The sequence below is a fragment of the Salvelinus namaycush genome, chromosome 16 (assembly GCF_016432855.1).
Source record: "Salvelinus namaycush isolate Seneca chromosome 16, SaNama_1.0, whole genome shotgun sequence".
NCBI lineage: Eukaryota > Metazoa > Chordata > Actinopteri > Salmoniformes > Salmonidae > Salvelinus > Salvelinus namaycush.
This window is the reverse complement of record NC_052322.1, coordinates 38,821,856-38,841,321: the sequence shown is the minus strand read 5'-3', so window position 1 is coordinate 38,841,321 and position 19,466 is coordinate 38,821,856. Positions and strand designations below refer to the sequence as shown.

The following is a 19,466-nucleotide window of genomic DNA, read 5'->3' as shown; positions in this document are numbered from 1 at the left end:
CTTTTGACAAATACAAAACACTTTGTGTAACCCAGTGATATTTATCCCAAAAGAAATCCACAATAATTGCCTGTATCTTAGCCAGAAGGCCAGATGGTGGTTCTAAAACTGACAACCGATGCCACAGTGCAGAGGCAATCACATTGTTAACTATAATAGTGCGCCCCCTATATGACATACGAGATAGCAACCAACGCCATCTCCTCATCCTCCCTTCCACCATTTCAACCACCCCAATCCAATTTTTTTCCATAGTCCCCTCATCTCCTAGGTACACTCCAAGATACTTAAAACCTCCCTTACACCATTCCAGCCCCCCTGGCAAAGCCATGATCCCTCCAGACCATTCTCCAATCTGTAAAGCACAACTCTTTTCCCAATTTACCTTTGCAGAGGATATTCCCCTAAAACGATCAACCATTAGACTCAAACTATCCACCTCCGCTTGATTTTTCACTAAAACAACTACATCATCAGCATAGGCTGAGAGACGAATAGGAGGAATATCCTCTGAAAGGTACACCCCTTCAATGCGACTTCTAATGCTATTTAGTAGTGGCTCTATAGCAATGGCATATAACATTCCTGACAAAGAACATCCCTGCCTAATACCTCTACACACTTTAAAAGGAGCACTCAAACCACCGTTAACTTTCAATACACTTTCAATGTCACCATATATCACCTTTATCATGGCAATAAAACCAGAGCTGAACCCAAACGCCTCAAACGTGTGCCATAAATATTGATGTTCAACTCGGTCAAATGCCTTTTCCTGATCAATTGAAATTAGACCAGCATCCAACCCAATAGCCCTAGAGACGTCCAAAAAATCACGAATCAGAGAAATGTTATCCCCTATCTGCCTGCCAGGAACACAGTAGGACTGGTCCGTATGTATGATTTGCCCCATCACCTCCCTCAGCCTGTTGGACAAAGCCTTTGACAAGATCTTATAATCAGTGCACAATAAAGCCACCGGCCTCCAGTTCTTCACCTCCCTAGGGTCACCCTTTTTGGGCAGTAGGGTGAGGACAGCCCTTCTGCAGCTTATTGGTAGTAACCCTCCGGTTAAACTATCATTAACTACTGCTAGCCAATCCTCTCCCAACATAGCCCAAAAAGACTTAAAAAAGTCAACGGGAAGCCCATCAATGCCTGGTGCCCTTCCATTTTCCATGCCTTTTAATGCAGTGTATAACTCCTGCAAAGACAATGGTTGCTCAAGCTCAACCTGAGCTTCTGCAGCCACCTGTGGGAGCCCATCAAGGAACTGCTGTGTCACTGTTTTATCCTCTTTGTACTCACACTTGTAGAGCTCAGCATAGAACTCTACTGCCCTCTTTCTAATTTCACTAGGGCTAGTGAGCTCTTGTCCAACAGCTGATTTGAGACAATGAATAATTTTTCTTTGTCCATTCTTTTTCTCTAAACCAAAGAAAAATTTGGATGAGGCATCCATTTCAGAGATTCCCTGAAACTTACTTCTCACCAATGCCCCCTGTGCTCTGATACCCAGCAGGTCTGCCAATGCAGCTTTTTTCCTCTTGAGGGCCTGAGTATGGCCTCGATCTCCTGTGGTCTCAACCAACGTCATGAGTTCCACTATTTCAAACTCTAGGGCTTTCATTGATCTGGTGATATCCTTGGTGACATTCCTCGTGTATTGATTACAGAATTGTTGAATCTGGATTTTCCCTATATCCCACCACTGTTGAAGGGATACAAAACTGGCCTTTTGAGACCTCCACCTCTCCCAGAAAAAACTAAAACATTTCCTGAAGTGAGCATCACTCAATAAAGTTATATTAAAATGCCAGTATGCGCTTTTGGGTTTTACATCGTTAATGAACACCACCTCTGTTATTAAACAATGATCAGAAAATCCCACTGGGGTTATCACACTTGATTTACAGACCTGAGATTGATGCTCAAAACAATAAAACCTATCTAACCTGGCCATAGAGATGGTGTTCTCTCTCACATGCGCCCAGGTGTACTGCCTTGTGCCTCCATGTTGACTCCGCCAAATATCACACAGTTCATGTGTTACAATGAGGCGTTTTAAAAAAGTCCTTGAGGCTATATGAGGTTCTTGGTGATTTCTATCTAAATCGCTGACTGTGCAGTTAAAATCCCCAGCAATAAATAAATAATCTTCATTGTTACATTTCTCAATGGTATTTGATAATGTCTCTAAAAAACATACCCTCTCAACTGCCACCACTGGGGCATATACATTTATCAGACACATAGTGATGTTTTCATACCTTGCTCTAACTTTTAATAACCTCCCCTCAACTACCTCTTCAACCTCATATGACAAAGGCAAAAACCCTTTTGAGAACAAGATAGCCACACCCCCACTTTTTGAGTTTTTATGACTACACACCACTGTCCCCCCCCACTCCTGTTGCCACAACTTCATTTTCCAAATTACTATGCGTTTCTTGTAGAAAATTTATGTCACTTCCCTTTCCCCTAATTAACTCATACACTATGGCTCTTTTTTTACCATCTTTTGCCCCATTTACGTTTAAAGAAGAAATCTTAAAACTGCTCATGGATGAAAAAAATATACAGAGGAAGATACAGACACCACATCTCTTTACAGAGTTAAAGCTGCAACTGAACTCTTTCATTTTCTTTAGAATTTACATCACTTATCACTCTCGTGACCACTTTCTTGAGTCTAGAAATTTCAGGGCTTGTCAAACCTCCCCCTGTAATTTTTGACATCAGAAACTTTGCTGATTCAATAAACAATTCACTTTCAGGGAAAAAATCAGTTACATTGTAATCCTGCATATATTTCTTCCCTTTTGTCATCTTCAGAAATTGACGTACCTTCTCAATCCCATACCTCCCTTCCACCCCATTTATCTCGCTATTTTGTTGTGACGCGTCAGATGACTCACTCTCGCTATCCTCCCCAGAAGAAAACTCCACCATCTCTACAACCTGTTCATCCTCAACTGATTTATCAATCTCTACCTTCCTCTTAGAATTAGACCCTTCACCACCCCTTAAATTCTTCCTCTTACTCCTCGGTACTTTGAAAACAGCTGCTTCCTTTTCCGTTATTTCAATCTCCTCTTGACCTCCAATTTCATTTTCCAGCACCACCTCAGCGACGGCAGTCGCAATCTCACCGACTGTTTCCCCTCCCTCTTTGTTCTGATCTACCACAATTGCCCCGTATCCACAATGCCTTCCTCTCCTACTTTTCCAACCACATCTGCCCACCTTCTCCCTTCCCCTGCACCATTAGCATGTTCATCCCTTCGCGGTGGTGCGTTAGCTGCACCAGCACTAGAGCTACTACCGGGCTCTGCGCGCTCATTCTCGGGACAACTACGCACCAAATGCCCCTCTCTTCCACAGCCAAAGCATTTCATTGATTCAGTAGAAGCGTAGAAGACATAATCAAATCCATCAATCTTAAAACTGAACGCTAAATTCAGTTCATCAACGTCCTTTTTTAAGATCATATGCACTTGTCTCCTATGAGACACGACATGTTTCAGCAACGGAGATTTGCTTCCAAAAAGAACCTTCTTTATTGTAGATACAATTTGACCATGACGAGATAACTCTCGCTCCAACACTTCATCTCTAACAAATGGTGGCACGTTAGAAAGTATAACTTTCTTCGCCGGATTCATAAGCGGAAATACCGGCGTCTGTGTCTCCCGCAACACAACACCCCTCTCAACTATCTTATTCACCTTTTCAATGGAATCTAAGAATATCACTACAGCGCTATTCATCCTTGAGGCTGATTTGATGCTATCATACCCAATGATAGCACCCACAGCCAAGCTACATTCTTCCACTGAACACCCGGCCGCAGCAGGAATCTTTACTCCATGCCGCCTACTAAGTTTTTCAAACTCCAAACTTCCGCGAGTGGCCATTGCAACCAGCCCCACCCGCTGGTTGTGCCCTCGCGAAAACCAACCTCAACGATCCCACCACCCCTATACGTGCTTAGTGATAGTTAGACAAGATACCCTTAAAACAACTAAACTAATCAATATATATATATACACACCAAAACCCAATAGAGTGAAAAGAATTCCAATCGCTCTCACAATCACTCCTGCTTGACGACTCACTCCCAGCATGCACTCCGACGAGAGAGAGAGAGAGAGAGAGAGAGAGAGAGAGAGAGAGAGAGAGAGAGAGAGAGAGAGAGAGAGAGAGAGAGAGAGAGAGAGAGAGAGAGATTTACAAAAACATTGATTTATAGTTAAATAAACTTGGATTTTTCGTCAAGGACATATACAGGATACTACCCTCTACAACATAACCTTCACTATGTCACCAGGACATATACAGGATACTACCCTCCACAACACAACCTTCACTATGTCACCAGGACATATACAGGATACTACCCTCCACAACACAACCTTCACTATGTCACCAGGACATATACAGGATACTACCCTCCACAACACTATGTCACCAGGACATATACAGGATACTACCCTCCACAACACAACCTTCACTATGTCACCAGGACATATACAGGATACTACCCTCCACAACACTATGTCACCAGGACATATACAGGATACTACCCTCCACAACACTATGTCACCAGGACATATACAGGATGCTACCCTCCACAACATAACCTTCACTATGTCACCAGGACATATACAGGATACTACCCTCCACAACACTATGTCACCAGGACATATACAGGATACTACCCTCCACAACACTATGTCACCAGGACATATACAGGATACTACCCTCCACAACACTATGTCACCAGGACATATACAGGATACTACCCTCCACAACACTATGTCACCAGGACATATACAGGATACTACCCTCCACAACATAACCTTCACTATGTCACCAGGACATATACAGGATACTACCCTCCACAACACTATGTCACCAGGACATATACAGGATACTACCCTCCACAACACTATGTCACCAGGACATATACAGGATACTACCCTCCACAACACTATGTCACCAGGACATATACAGGATACTACCCTCCACAACACTATGTCACCAGGACATATACAGGATACTACCCTCCACAACACTATGTCACCAGGAGATATACAGGATACTACCCTCCACAACATAACCTTCACTTCAAATCAAAACTCCAAACCTACAACCTGATTTCGGACAAAATGACCTGGAAGGATTCCTACCACCAAAGATGGTTATTTCCAAGCTATACAGCAACTGCTCTGGCAAACAAACAACAGTAACCTGAAAACACCATCCAACCTGGAACTGAGTGAGTAATTCAGATTCAGGAAACGTTAATGTCGTGAAAGAGGTCATTCATCTTGCAGCAGTCATAAAACATAGAACATGCAACTTCAATTAGCACTGAGGTGTGACGTGAGAGGTGTCAAAGCCCTTGAGCCCAACAATGGCAGGAGAGTTTCACAGCCCACCCCAACCAAATGCAGAGGCCTTTGAAGCCCCCTCCCGCTGTTCAGAGGTCATTACAATACAGTTCCCTCTGGATGTAAAACATTAGAAGGCACAAAAAGAGTACAAAAAAGCTCCTTATGGAAAATCAAGAGACACTTTTTGCTGACTATTATAAAAATGGGAACATAAACAACTTAATCTTCCACACAGACCATCCCCTGGCACAGTGCTATATTAACACAGACCATCCCCTGGCACAGTGCTATATTAACACAGACCATCCCCTGGCATGGTGCAGTGCTATATTAACATACTACACCTCTGTTAAGAGGGGAGGTGTTAGCGATAGGTGGAAACTCGGATACTAGACAACGAGGACTCTGAGTCAGCCAATGTCAATCTGTACAAGTCTAGAACAGAACTGAGTGCTGGAGGAGAAGGAGGGAATGACATGTGACAGAGAACAACCCATTAGAGAGGTGGCCACCCCTGCAGAGAAGCCAGCAGAACTACTCACCTCAGCTCCCGACAAAAGTCTCGACACCACAGCAGAACAGTCCACCCCAGACCCTGACCATAGCCTTGACATCACAGCAGAACAGTCCACCCCAGACCCTGACCATAGCCTTGACATCACAGCAGAACAGTCCACCCCAGACCCTGACCATAGCCTTGACATCACAGCAGAACAGTCCACCCCAGACCCTGACCATAGCCTTGACATCACAGCAGAACAGTCCACCCCAGACCCTGACCATAGCCTTCACATCACAGCAGAACAGTCCACCCCAGACCCTGACCATAGCCTTGACATCACAGCAGAACAGTCCACCCCAGACCCTGACCATAGCCTTGACATCACAGCAGAACAGTCCACCCCAGACCCTGACCATAGCCTTGACATCACAGCAGAACAGTCCACCCCAGACCCTGACCATAGCCTTGACATCACAGCAGAACAGTCCACCCCAGACCCTGACCATAGCCTTGACATCACAGCAGAACAGTCCACCCCAGACCCTGACCATAGCCTTGACATCACAGCAGAACAGTCCACCCCAGACCCTGACCATAGCCTTGACATCACAGCAGAACAGTCCACCCCAGACCCTGACCATAGCCTTGACATCACAGCAGAACAGTCCACCCCAGACCCTGACCATAGCCTCCACACCACAGCAGAACAGTCCACCCCAGACCCTGACCATAGCCTTGACATCACAGCAGAACAGTCCACCCCAGACCCTGACCATAGCGTCGACATCACAGCAGAACAGACAAATGAAGAACCCCAAGCCCAGGGCCTCTCACCCCCTCTGAGCACCCCCCCCCCTGTCAGCCACCCTGATAGCCCTCCTGATAATCCCCCCACACCCACTGAGAACATATACAAGCCACAGATTGTACTCCTTATGGACTCAAACGGGAAATATATACAAGAAAATGTACTTTTTCCCAAACACACTAAACTCTGGTGTCCAAACACCTAGCATGCTCTAGACCTTCTGTCTAAGGACAACTAGGGTCACCCAGCCACAAAATAATACACACAGGCACAAACGACCTGAGAACACAGCAGGAAATGGTGGCCACAGCACTGAAGGGAGTGATTGAAAAAGCTTCTTCTACTTTCTCCAACGCACAAGTGGTTATCTTCACCCTGCTACCATGAAAATACTTCCACCCTGCTACCATACAGCGGGTAAATGCAAGTATTTTCCGTGACTGTGCCTCAAAGCCAAATGTCTACCTGGCCCACCACTCCACCCTGGACTTGAACAGCCTTTACAACCAAGTCCACCTATACAACGCAGCAGTGCCCACCTTTGCCCGGACCCTAAAGGACATCGCCCTCAACCGCTGCCCCAACACCTCAGTGTCAACAGACACTCCACCTAGACCAGTCGTGACACTCTCCCAGACCAGTCGAGACACTCCACCCAGACCAGTCGAGACACTCCACCCAGACCAGTCGAGACACTCCACCCAGACCAGTCGAGACACTCCACCCAGACCAGTCGAGACACTCCACCCAGACCAGTCGAGACACTCCACCCAGACCAGTCGAGACACTCCACCCAGACCAGTCGAGACACTCCACCCAGACCAGTAGAGACACTCCACCCAGACCAGTAGAGACACTCCACCCAGACCAGTAGAGACACTCCACCCAGACCAGTCGAGACACTCCACCCAGACCAGTCGAGACACTCCACCCAGACCAGTCGAGACACTCCACCCAGACCAGTAGAGACACTCTCCCAGAACAGTCGAGACACTCTCCCAGACCAGTCGAGACACTCCACCCAGACCAGTAGAGACACTCTCCCAGACCAGTAGAGACACTCCACCCAGACCAGTCGAGACACTCCACCCAGACCAGTCGAGACACTCCACCCAGACCAGTAGAGACACTCCACCCAGACCAGTCGAGACACTCTCCCAGAACAGTCGAGACACTCCACCCAGACCAGTCGAGACACTCCACCCAGACCAGTCGAGACACTCCACCCAGACCAGTAGAGACACTCTCCCAGACCAGTCGAGACACTCCACCCAGACCAGTCGAGACACTCCACCCAGACCAGTCGAGACACTCCACCCAGACCAGTCGAGACACTCCACCCAGACCAGTCGAGACACTCCACCCAGACCAGTCGAGACACTCCACCCAGACCAGTCGAGACACTCCACCCAGACCAGTCGAGACACTCCACCCAGACCAGTAGAGACACTCCACCCAGACCAGTAGAGACACTCCACCCAGACCAGTCGAGACACTCCACCCAGACCAGTAGAGACACTCCACCCAGACCAGTCGAGACACTCCACCCAGACCAGTCGAGACACTCCACCCAGACCAGTCGAGACACTCCACCCAGACCAGTCGAGACACTCCACCCAGACCAGTAGAGACACTCTCCCAGACCAGTCGAGACACTCTCCCAGAACAGTCGAGACACTCTCCCAGACCAGTCGAGACACTCCACCCAGACCAGTAGAGACACTCTCCCAGACCAGTCGAGACACTCCACCCAGACCAGTCGAGACACTCCACCCAGACCAGTAGAGACACTCCACCCAGACCAGTCGATACACTCTCCCAGACCAGTCGAGACACTCCACCCAGACCAGTAGAGACACTCTCCCAGACCAGTCGAGACACTCTCCCAGACCAGTCGAGACACTCCACCCAGACCAGTAGAGACACTCCACCCAGACCAGTCGAGACACTCTCCCAGAACAGTCGAGACACTCTTCCAGACCAATCGAGACACTCCACCCAGACCAGTCGAGACACTCACCCAGAACAGTCGAGACACTCCACCCAGACCAGTCGAGACACTCCACCCAGACCAGTCGAGACACTCCACCCAGACCAGTCGAGACACTCCACCCAGACCAGTAGAGACACTCCACCCAGACCAGTCGAGACACTCCACCCAGACCAGTCGAGACACTCTCCCAGACCTGCGGGACCCCCCCCGCCGAGAGAACCTACATCCAGACCACAGTACCACCAGCCACATCCACACCCCCACCCCAACCAATCAACACCCCCCAAGTCAACCATGCCCACACCCCATTTAGAACACCTCAGATCAGACCTATGCCCCTCCTGCCCACCCCATGCACCCCAAAGAGGGCCTGAACATGGGGGGCCTCAACACACATACGCCCAGGCCGTGAGTAGGAAAACAGGCCCAACCCCCACTCTTACACTAGCCCAAGCCAATGGCATGTACCAGATGCTCAGCAGGCTCTTCTCACAATTACTGGCCTGAAGCCAAACCACACGACTAACAATGGACACTTTATGGAACACAAAATCTTCACTATCTCATCCTGGAATATCCAAGGCCTGAGGTAATCTGCCTTTGGCTTAAAGAGCAGGAATCTGGACTTCATCAAAGAAATCAGAAATACAGACATTGTCATCCTACAATAAACCTGGTATAGAGGAGATGGACCCACTGGTTTCCCTCTAGGTTACAGAGAGCTGGTAATCCCATCCACCAAACTACCAGGTGTGAAACAGAGAAGAGACTCAGGGGGTGTGCTAATTTGGTATAGAGCAGACCTAACTCACGCTATTAAATTAATCAAAACAGGGACATTTTTCATCTGGCTAGAAATTCAAAAGGAAATGATCTCAACAGAGAAAAATGTCCTCATGTGTGCTACCTATATCCCCCACTAGAATCCCCATACTTTAATGAAGACAGCTTCTCCATCCTGGAGGGGGAAATCAATCATTTCCAGGCCAAGGGACATGTACTAGTCTGTGGTGACCTAAATGCCAGAACCGGACAAGAACCTGACACCCTCAGCACACAGGGTGACAAACACCTACCTGGAGGTGACAGTATTCCCTCCCCCATATGCCCCCCTCGGCACAACTACGACAACATAACCAACAAAAACGGGTCACACCTCCTGCAGCTCTGTCCCACGCTGGGTATGTACATAGTCAATGGTAGACTTCGAGGGGACTCCTATAGTGGATACATGGCAGTAGTACTGTAGACTACTTTATCACTGACCTCAACCCAGAGTCTCTCAGAGCGTTCACAGTCAGCCCACTGACACCCCTATCAGATCACAGCAAAATCACAGTCCACTTGAACAGAGCAATTGTCACGATCGTCAATGGGAGAGAGAGAGGACCAAGGCGCAGCGTGTGGAAAATACATCTTCTCTTTAATTGGAAGAAGGACAACGAAACAAAACAACAAACCGACGAACGTGAAGCTATCAAAAGACTAAGTGCAAACATGCAACCTAGACACAGACAATTACCCACAAAAACCTAGTGCCTATGGCTGCCTTAAATATGGCTCCCAATCAGAGACAATTAATGACATCTGTCTCTGATTGAGAACCATTCAGGCAACCATAGACACAGCTAGACTTCTATACTAAACATAAACCCAACTACTCTAATAAACCCCCTAAACCTTACAACCACCCTAGACACTACAAAAAACACATACATTCCCCATGTCACACCCTGACCTAACTAAAATAATAAAGAAAACAAAGAATACTAAGGCCAGGGTGTGACAGCAATACTCAATCATCAAAGCCAAAGGAACTGAATAATATTAAGAAATGCTGTACATGGAAGGAAAGTAGTGTGGAAACCTACCAAAAAATAATTAGGCAACAACTAATTCAGTCCCTTTTAGACAATTTCCTGGACAAAACATTTCACTGTAATAGTGAAGGTGTAAACTTGGCAGTTTCTCAGCTTCACCATCAAATCAAAAAAATTCAAGCAGACAACCTAAGAAAATGAACAACAATGACAGATGATTTGATGAAGAATGCAAAAACCTAAGAAAGAATTTGAGAAAGCTATCCAACCAAAAACATAGAGACCCAGACAACCTGAGCCTTTTGGGGAAATGCTGTTTTGGCCTGAGCGGGTCTTAGTGGAGCTTAGCTCCAGACCTGCTGACGGGGTTAAGATTGGAAGGCTTTGGGCCTGAGCTGTGGACAAATAAACCAGTTTTACTTCTGATCAACGGCCCACATGTTTCACCATGCTGCAGGGATTACTACACTACTGAAAAGATTATCATGCCGCTTTTGTTTTTAATAAGACCACATTATGAAGCCCTTACTACATAGACATATGTCTTTTACGGCTGCTATGTAAAATAGGGGTACCCTCCCTGGTCCCTACCCACACATCTCTGTCAGAACAATAATGTAAAGCCTGATATACAGTATAAGAGGCCAGATTTCCTCGAACAGATCTGCCTGACTTCTGCAGCATTATATTGTAAACATGAGGTCATATGAGTATGAATTTAAAAGCCCATCTTTCAAGGTTATTGTTGGTTATTACTGTTTGTTCTTCTTTAGGCCATGTAATTTAGTTTGAAAAAGCCTTTGGTAAGACATTAGTGTTGGTTCAGAGGCAAACTCACTATTGATATGATTGTGATTGAATTACCTGGATGTTCTAAAGAGAGAACAATGTTGGCCGTTTGGGATTTGATATGATTCATTGCATAAAGCGAACAAACTCATGTTATTAGATTTGTGAAAGTATAGTGAACACAATTCTAAATGCAACGTGTAAAGTGTTGGTCCAATGTTTCATGAGCTGAAATAAAAGATCCCAGAAATGTTCCTCACGCACAAAAAGCTTATTTCGCTCAAATATTGTGCACAAAACATTGCTGTTAGTGAGCATTTCTCATTTGCCAAGATAATAAATCCACCAAACAGGTGTGGCATATCAATAAACTGATTAAACAATATGATAATTACACATGTGCACCTTGTGCTGGGGGGAAACAAAAGGCCACTCTAAAATGTGCAATTTTGTCACATGCTACAGATGTCTCAAGTTTTGAGGGAGCGTGTAATTGGCATGCTGACTGCAGGAATGTCCACCAGAGCTGTTGCCAGATAATTGAATGTTAATTTCTCTACCATAAGCCACCTCCAACGTCATTTTAGAGAATTTGTCAGTACGTCCAACCGGTCTCACAACCGCAGACCACGTGTCAACACGGCAGCTCAGCACCTCAACATTCGGATTCATCACCTGCGGGATCAGCTGAGACCATCTGAAACTGTGGGTTTGCACAACTGAAGAATTTCTGCACAAACTGTCTGAAACCGTCTCAGGAAAGCTCATCCGAGTGCACGTCGTCCTCACCAGGGTCTTGACCTGACTGCAGTTTGGCGTTGTAACCCACTTCAGTGGGCAAATGCTCAGCTTCGATGGCTGCTGGAGAAATGTGCTCTTCACGGATGAATGTATGGTGTCATATGCGACGAACGGTTTGCTAATGTCAAAGTTGGGACTTTCCAGCAACTTCACACAGTCATTGAAGAGGATTGGGACAACATCTTTTTAAATTGTTGCATGTTGCGTATATATTTTTGTTCAGTGTAGTTTCATTTGTATTTGGTAAAGGGCCAGTGGCAGTGGAAGTGTTTTGGGGCGATGGAATGGAAGCAGCCAGAGGAAGGCTTACAGAGAGTGGGGGATGGTTGTTATGTTACCATATATGTGTTTAGATGTGATAGCCACATTGGGTCACCTATTTCTAGAGTGTGATCTGCATGAATGATTCCAGATTCTACTCTGTTAACGCTTTAGGGGACATTAGTCAACTGATCCTACAGTATGCACACTGACGAACACACAGGCACACACACCATAATTCACATGCTCAATGTACTGTATGTTTACAGAATTAGACACATGCCATCAACAGACAGTAATTCACATATGATTCCAGCTGTAGCGTTTATGTCTATGCCTTGTTAAATCTTCCTCTCCCTCTGGATCTTCTTCTCCAGGCAGGAACGCTGGACTCCAAGGCCCAGTCGGAGATCTCGTCACAAGGCGGAGGTAATGGACACAGGGGCACCCCTCATGGAGTCAAAGTGACTGGAGACAGGAGGGGAGGTGGGGGAGGAGGAGGCGGCAGTGTGGGATACCAGTACCCTTACACCACCCTCTGTAAACCTCCTCCAGACACCAACATGGTGGACTGGGCCAGTAAGAACCTGAACCTGCACACCCAGGGCCTGTTCCGCCGCCGCGTCTCCATCGCCAACATGCTCTCCTGGAACAGGGGCTCCATCAAGAAGCCCATGCTGATCACCAGCGACCGCACCGTCAAGAAGGAAGCCTGTGAGATGTTCAAGCTGATTCAGGGCTACATGGGGGATCGTCCGGCCCGGCTGGAGCGCCGTCACACCGCCCTGCTGGTGGTCACTAAGTGCTGGGGAATGCAGGCCCTGAGGGATGAGCTGTACGTCCAGCTGGTCAGACAGACCACTGACAACCTGAGCCTGAGGAGCCTGGAGGCCGGCTGGGAATTCATGGCCATCAGCCTGGCCTTCTTCTCCCCCTCGCCCAAGTTCAGAAGCTACCTTGAGGGGTACATCCAGACACACCTGGAGCCCTCCAACGACAAGAAGAGTGAGTGGCAAAACTGCTTCTATTGATAAAAATGTTTGTACTATATATATACAGTACATCTATGAATCATTTTCTGTGTTTACCATGGATTATGGGTTGGTGAAGGTTGTTTTCCTGTAGCTGGTGGTTTTGGAATAAATATGATTTATTTGTTTGATTAGACTTGGGTGCATCCAGAGGTGTGTTTATGTATCCGGTATTCCCGTGAGTTCAAAAACAGACAGTTGATATTGGTTTTCCAGCTATTATTATCTGGGATTCGGGCCAGATCAAACAGGATGCAGCACTGGAAAAGTGAGACAAAAAAATGGAGTGGGAGTAGGGTCAAAGTTGAGAGAGCCCAGCACAAAACACCATCATCTGTTTTTCAGACCTAGATACTGGGGAGAGCGTTATTGCGACAAATCTTTAATCAAAAGAACATTTTGTCTTTCCGTCCTCCTCACCACTTCATTTACAGTCATGCAGCACATTATGGAACAACAGGACATGAAGACCAAGAAGAATTCAAAGTCCCGGAAGAAGAGGAAGCAGAACAGCGAGGAAGAAGAAGAGGGTGAGTTTCACTACAGTAATACTTGTTCACTACAGTAATACTTGTTCACTACAGTAATACTTGTTCACTACAGTAATATTTGTTCACTACAGTAACACTTGTTCACTACAGTAACACTTGTTCATTCACAGAAGAAAAAGAGGGAAGAATAACAGTTGAATTAAATTTATTTGGATAAAAAACATATACAAAAATATGTAGAATGTGTTCCTAGAGGATAGCAGTTACAAGTATTAATGAAAACACTTGATCCAAAGTAGTCCTCACAGTGTCCCCATCTTACAGCCGGCAGGCCGACACTCACAGAAAATATTAACTTATGATCACACTTTATTTGGATAGTCCGGATTTTCCATTAGTAGATGCTCCACAGATAGTTTGTTGATAATCATACTATCTGTTGATAAGCAACTGGTTGCTAAGGTTACGGTTAGGTTTGAATAAGAGTTGGAGTAAACGTTTAGATTAAGTGTTAGGGTTAAGTTTATGGTTAGGATAAGGGTTAAGGTCAGGGTTAGCGCTAAGGTTATTTAGTTATTTGAAATGTTACTGATAGTCTGTACCAACGTATGTTTCTTTCTATATGAGATTGACAATTGAAGGTATTGCACACATTCACATCAGTACTAGACTCTTTAAAGAAGATTAGCAGAACCACACAAAGGAGCCTTGAGGAACAAAAGCTGGGGTAACGTGTTTCCCTCTGTGTTTTATCTCTGTTGCCCAGCTGGGCAGGCTGGTACACACACACACTGCCAGGCAGGGATTAACAGGCAGATAGTCATGTTATAGGAGTGATCATCCCTGGCCCTGTCTCCTCCTAACCCTCTGGCCTAAAGAGCATTAGTAATGCTGTCCAGGCCATGGCTGAGGGGACCTCTCTGTAGAGTGAGAGGAGACACCACCTTCATATAATCAATAAGAGACACCACTACCTGGACTCAATAAGAGACACCACTACCTGGACTCAATAAGACACCACTACCTAGACTCAATAAGAGACACCACCTACCTAGACTCAATAAGAGACACCACTACCTAGACTCAATAAGAGACACCACTACCTGGACTCAATAAGACACCACTACCTAGACTCAATAAGAGACACCACTACCTGGACTCAATAAGACACCACTACCTACACTCAATAAGAAACACCACTACCTAGACTCAATAAGAGACACCACCTACCTAGACTCAATAAGAGACACCACTACCTAGACTCAATAAGAGACACCACTACCTAGACTCAATAAGAGACACCACTACCTAGACTCAATAAGAGACACCAACTTGCTAGACTCAATAAGAGACACCACCTACCTAGACTCAATAAGAGACACCACCTTGCTAGACTCAATAAGAGACACCACCTACCTAGACTCAATAAGAGACACCACTACCTAGACTAAATAAGAGACACCACCTACCTAGACTCAATAAGAGACACCAACTTGCTAGACTCAATAAGAGACACCACCTTGCTAGACTCAATAAGAGACACCACCTACCTAGACGCAATAAGAGACACCACCTACCTAGACTCAATAAGATACACCACCTACCTAGACTCAATAAGAGACACCACCTTGCTAGACTCAATAAGAGACACCACTAACAGGACTCAATAAGAGACACCACTACCTAGACTCAATAAGAGACACCACCTACCTAGACTCAATAAGAGACACCACCTACCTAGACTCAATAAGACACCACTACCTAGACTCAATAAGACACCACTACCTAGACTCAATAAGAGACACCACCTACCTAGACTCAATAAGAGACACCACTACCTAGACTCAATAAGACACCACTACCTGGACTCAATAAGAGACACCACTACCTGGACTCAATAAGAGACACCACCTACCTAGACTCAATAAGACACCACTACCTAGACTCAATAAGAGACACCACCTACCTAGACTCAATAAGAGACACCACCTTGCTAGACTCAATAAGAGACACCACCTACCTAGACTCAATAAGAGACACCACCTACCTAGACTCAATAAGACACCACTACCTAGACTCAATAAGAGACACCACCTACCTAGACTCAATAAGAGACACCACCTACCTAGACTCAATAAGAGACACCACCTACCTAGACTCAATAAGACACCACTACCTGGACTCAATAAGAGACACCACTACCTAGACTCAATAAGAGACACCACCTACCTAGACTCAATAAGACACCACTACCTAGACTCAATAAGAGACACCATCTACCTAGACTCAATAAGACACCACTACCTAGACTCAATAAGACACCACTACCTAGACTCAATAAGAGACACCACCTACCTAGACTCAATAAGAGACACCACTACCTAGACTCAATAAGACACCACTACCTGGACTCAATAAGAGACACCACTACCTGGACTCAATAAGAGACACCACCTACCTAGACTCAATAAGACACCACTACCTAGACTCAATAAGAGACACCACCTACCTAGACTCAATAAGAGACACCACCTACCTAGACTCAATAAGAGACACCACCTTGCTAGACTCAATAAGAGACACCACCTACCTAGACTCAATAAGAGACACCACCTACCTAGACTCAATAAGACACCACTACCTAGACTCAATAAGAGACACCACCTACCTAGACTCAATAAGAGACACCACCTACCTAGACTCAATAAGAGACACCACCTACCTAGACTCAATAAGACACCACTACCTGGACTCAATAAGAGACACCACTACCTAGACTCAATAAGAGACACCACCTACCTAGACTCAATAAGACACCACTACCTAGACTCAATAAGAGACACCACCTACCTAGACTCAATAAGAGACACCACCTACCTAGACTCAATACGAGACACCACCTACCTAGACTCAATAAGAGACACCACCTACCTAGACTCAATAAGAGACACCACCTACCTAGACTCAATAAGAGACACCACCTTGCTACACTCAATAAGAGAAACCACATTGCTAGACTCAATAAGAGGCACCACCTTGCTAGACTCAATAAGAGACACCACCTTGCTAGACTCAATAAGAGACACCACCTACCTAGACTCAATAAGAGACACCACCTAGCTAGACTCAATAGGAGACACCACCTACCTAGACTCAATAAGAGACACCACTACCAGGACTCAATAAGAGACACCATCTACCTAGACTCAATAAGAGACACCACTACGTAGACTCAATAGGAGACACCACCTACCTAGACTCAATAAGAGACACCACTACCAGGACTCAATAAGAGACACCACCTACCTAGACTCAATAAGAGACACCACCTACCTAGACTCAATAAGACACCACTACCTAGACTCAATAAGAGGCACCATCTACCTAGACTCAATAAGAGACACCACCTACCTAGACTCAATAAGAGACACCACCTACCTAGACTCAATAAGACACCACTACCTAGACTCAATAAGAGACACCACCTACCTAGACTCAATACGAGACACCACCTACCTAGACTCAATAAGAGACACCACCTACCTAGACTCAATAAGAGACACCACCTACCTAGACTCAATAAGAGACACCACCTTGCTACACTCAATAAGAGAAACCACATTGCTAGACTCAATAAGAGACACCACCTTGCTAGACTCAATAAGAGACACCACCTTGCTAGACTCAATAAGAGACACCACCTACCTAGACTCAATAAGAGACACCACCTAGCTAGACTCAATAAGAGACACCACCTACCTAGACTCAATAAGAGACACCACCTACCTAGACTCAATAAGACACCACTACCTAGACTCAATAAGAAACCACTACCTAGACTCAATAAGAGACACCATCTACCTAGACTCAATAAGAGACACCACTACGTAGACTCAATAGGAGACACCACCTACGTAGACTCAATAAGAGACACCACTACGTAGACTCAATAAGAGACACCATCTACCTAGACTCAATAAGAGACACCACTACGTAGACTCAATAGGAGACACCACCTACCTAGACTCAATAAGAGACACCACTACCAGGACTCAATAAGAGACACCATCTACCTAGACTCAATAAGAGACACCACTACGTAGACTCAATAGGAGACACCACCTACCTAGACTCAATAAGAGACACCACCTTGTTAGACTCAATAAGAGACACCACCTACCTAGACTCAATAAGAGACACCATCTACCTAGACTCAATAAGAGACACCACTACCAGGACTCAATAAGAGACACCATCTACCTAGACTCAATAAGAGACACCACTACGTAGACTCAATAGGAGACACCACCTACCTAGACTCAATAAGAGACACCACTACCAGGACTCAATAAGAGACACCATCTACCTAGACTCAATAAGAGACACCACTACGTAGACTCAATAGGAGACACCACCTACCTAGACTCAATAAGAGACACCACTACCAGGACTCAATAAGAGACACCATCTACCTAGACTCAATAAGAGACGCCACTACGTAGACTCAATAGGAGACACCACCATCCTCACATACTGTACGTATAGCAGAACCCCCAAAAATGCTCACATGCTTCGTAAACAACAGGTTTGGACTAACAGTGAAATGTTTACATACGGGCCCTTCCCAACAATGCAGAGAGAAAGAAAATAGAGAAATAATAGAAAAGTAAAACACGTAATAATATAATAGATACCCAATGAGTCATGATAACTTGGCTATATAGACGGGGTACCAGTACTGAGTTGATATGCAGGGGTACGAGGTCTTGAGGTAGATACAGTAGGCACATATAACCAGGAATAGAGTGAAAGATAATAAACAGTAGCAGCAGCGTATGTGATGAGTCAAAAAGAGTTAGTGCAATAAGGGGCAATGCAGATAGTTAAATAGTTAACCAACTAGCTACCCAGACAAACTATTTAACAGTCTTATTGGTTGGGGGGGTAGAAGCTGTTCATGGTCACGCAGTCGTGGTTGAAGAGTGAGTACAGGAGGGAACTAAGCACACACCCGTGAGGGGCCCCCGTGTTGAGGGTCAGTGTGGCGGATGTGTTGTTGCCTACCCTCACCACCTGGGGGCGTCCCGTCAGGAAGTCCAGGATCCAGTTGCAGATGGAGGTGTTCAGTCCCAGGGTCCTGAGCTTAGTGATGAGCTTTGTGGGCTCTATGGTGTTGAACGCTGAGCTGTAGTCAATGAATAGCATTCTCACATAGGTGTTCCTTTTGTCCAGGTGGGAAAGGGCAGTGTGGAGTTCAATAGAGATTGTGTCATCTGTGGATCTGTTGTGGCAGTATGCGAATTAGAGTGGGCCCATGATGGTGTGGATGTGAGCCTTTCGAAGCATTCCACGGCTATACATAAGCAGTAGCTGTTTGTTATAAAGTAGCTGTTAGGTAAGTGAGTGTATTTCCTACCTCAAACCACTGCTACTTTCTGTAATGGTTCTACAGCTAGAGTCCCTCTCAGGATGGTCAGTGACAAACTCTCACCCCAGCTCTCTCTGTGTCTCGTACAGTGGTGGAAAAAGTACCCAACTGTCATACTTGAGTAAAAGTAAAGATACCTTAAG

At 45.8% G+C, this 19,466-nt stretch overlaps 1 protein-coding gene across 1 annotated transcript in view; it reads left to right on the top strand.

Moving 5' to 3' along the window:
- The window catches only part of LOC120061424 (rho GTPase-activating protein 39-like), a 151,722-nt gene that overhangs the window by 107,659 nt on the left and 24,597 nt on the right, over positions 1 to 19,466 (top strand). The window contains exons 4-5 of the mRNA XM_039011223.1: positions 12,751 to 13,378; positions 13,839 to 13,934. Coding sequence (XP_038867151.1) covers positions 12,751 to 13,378; positions 13,839 to 13,934 — 724 coding nt within the window. The remainder of the gene's footprint in view (positions 1 to 12,750; positions 13,379 to 13,838; positions 13,935 to 19,466) is intronic.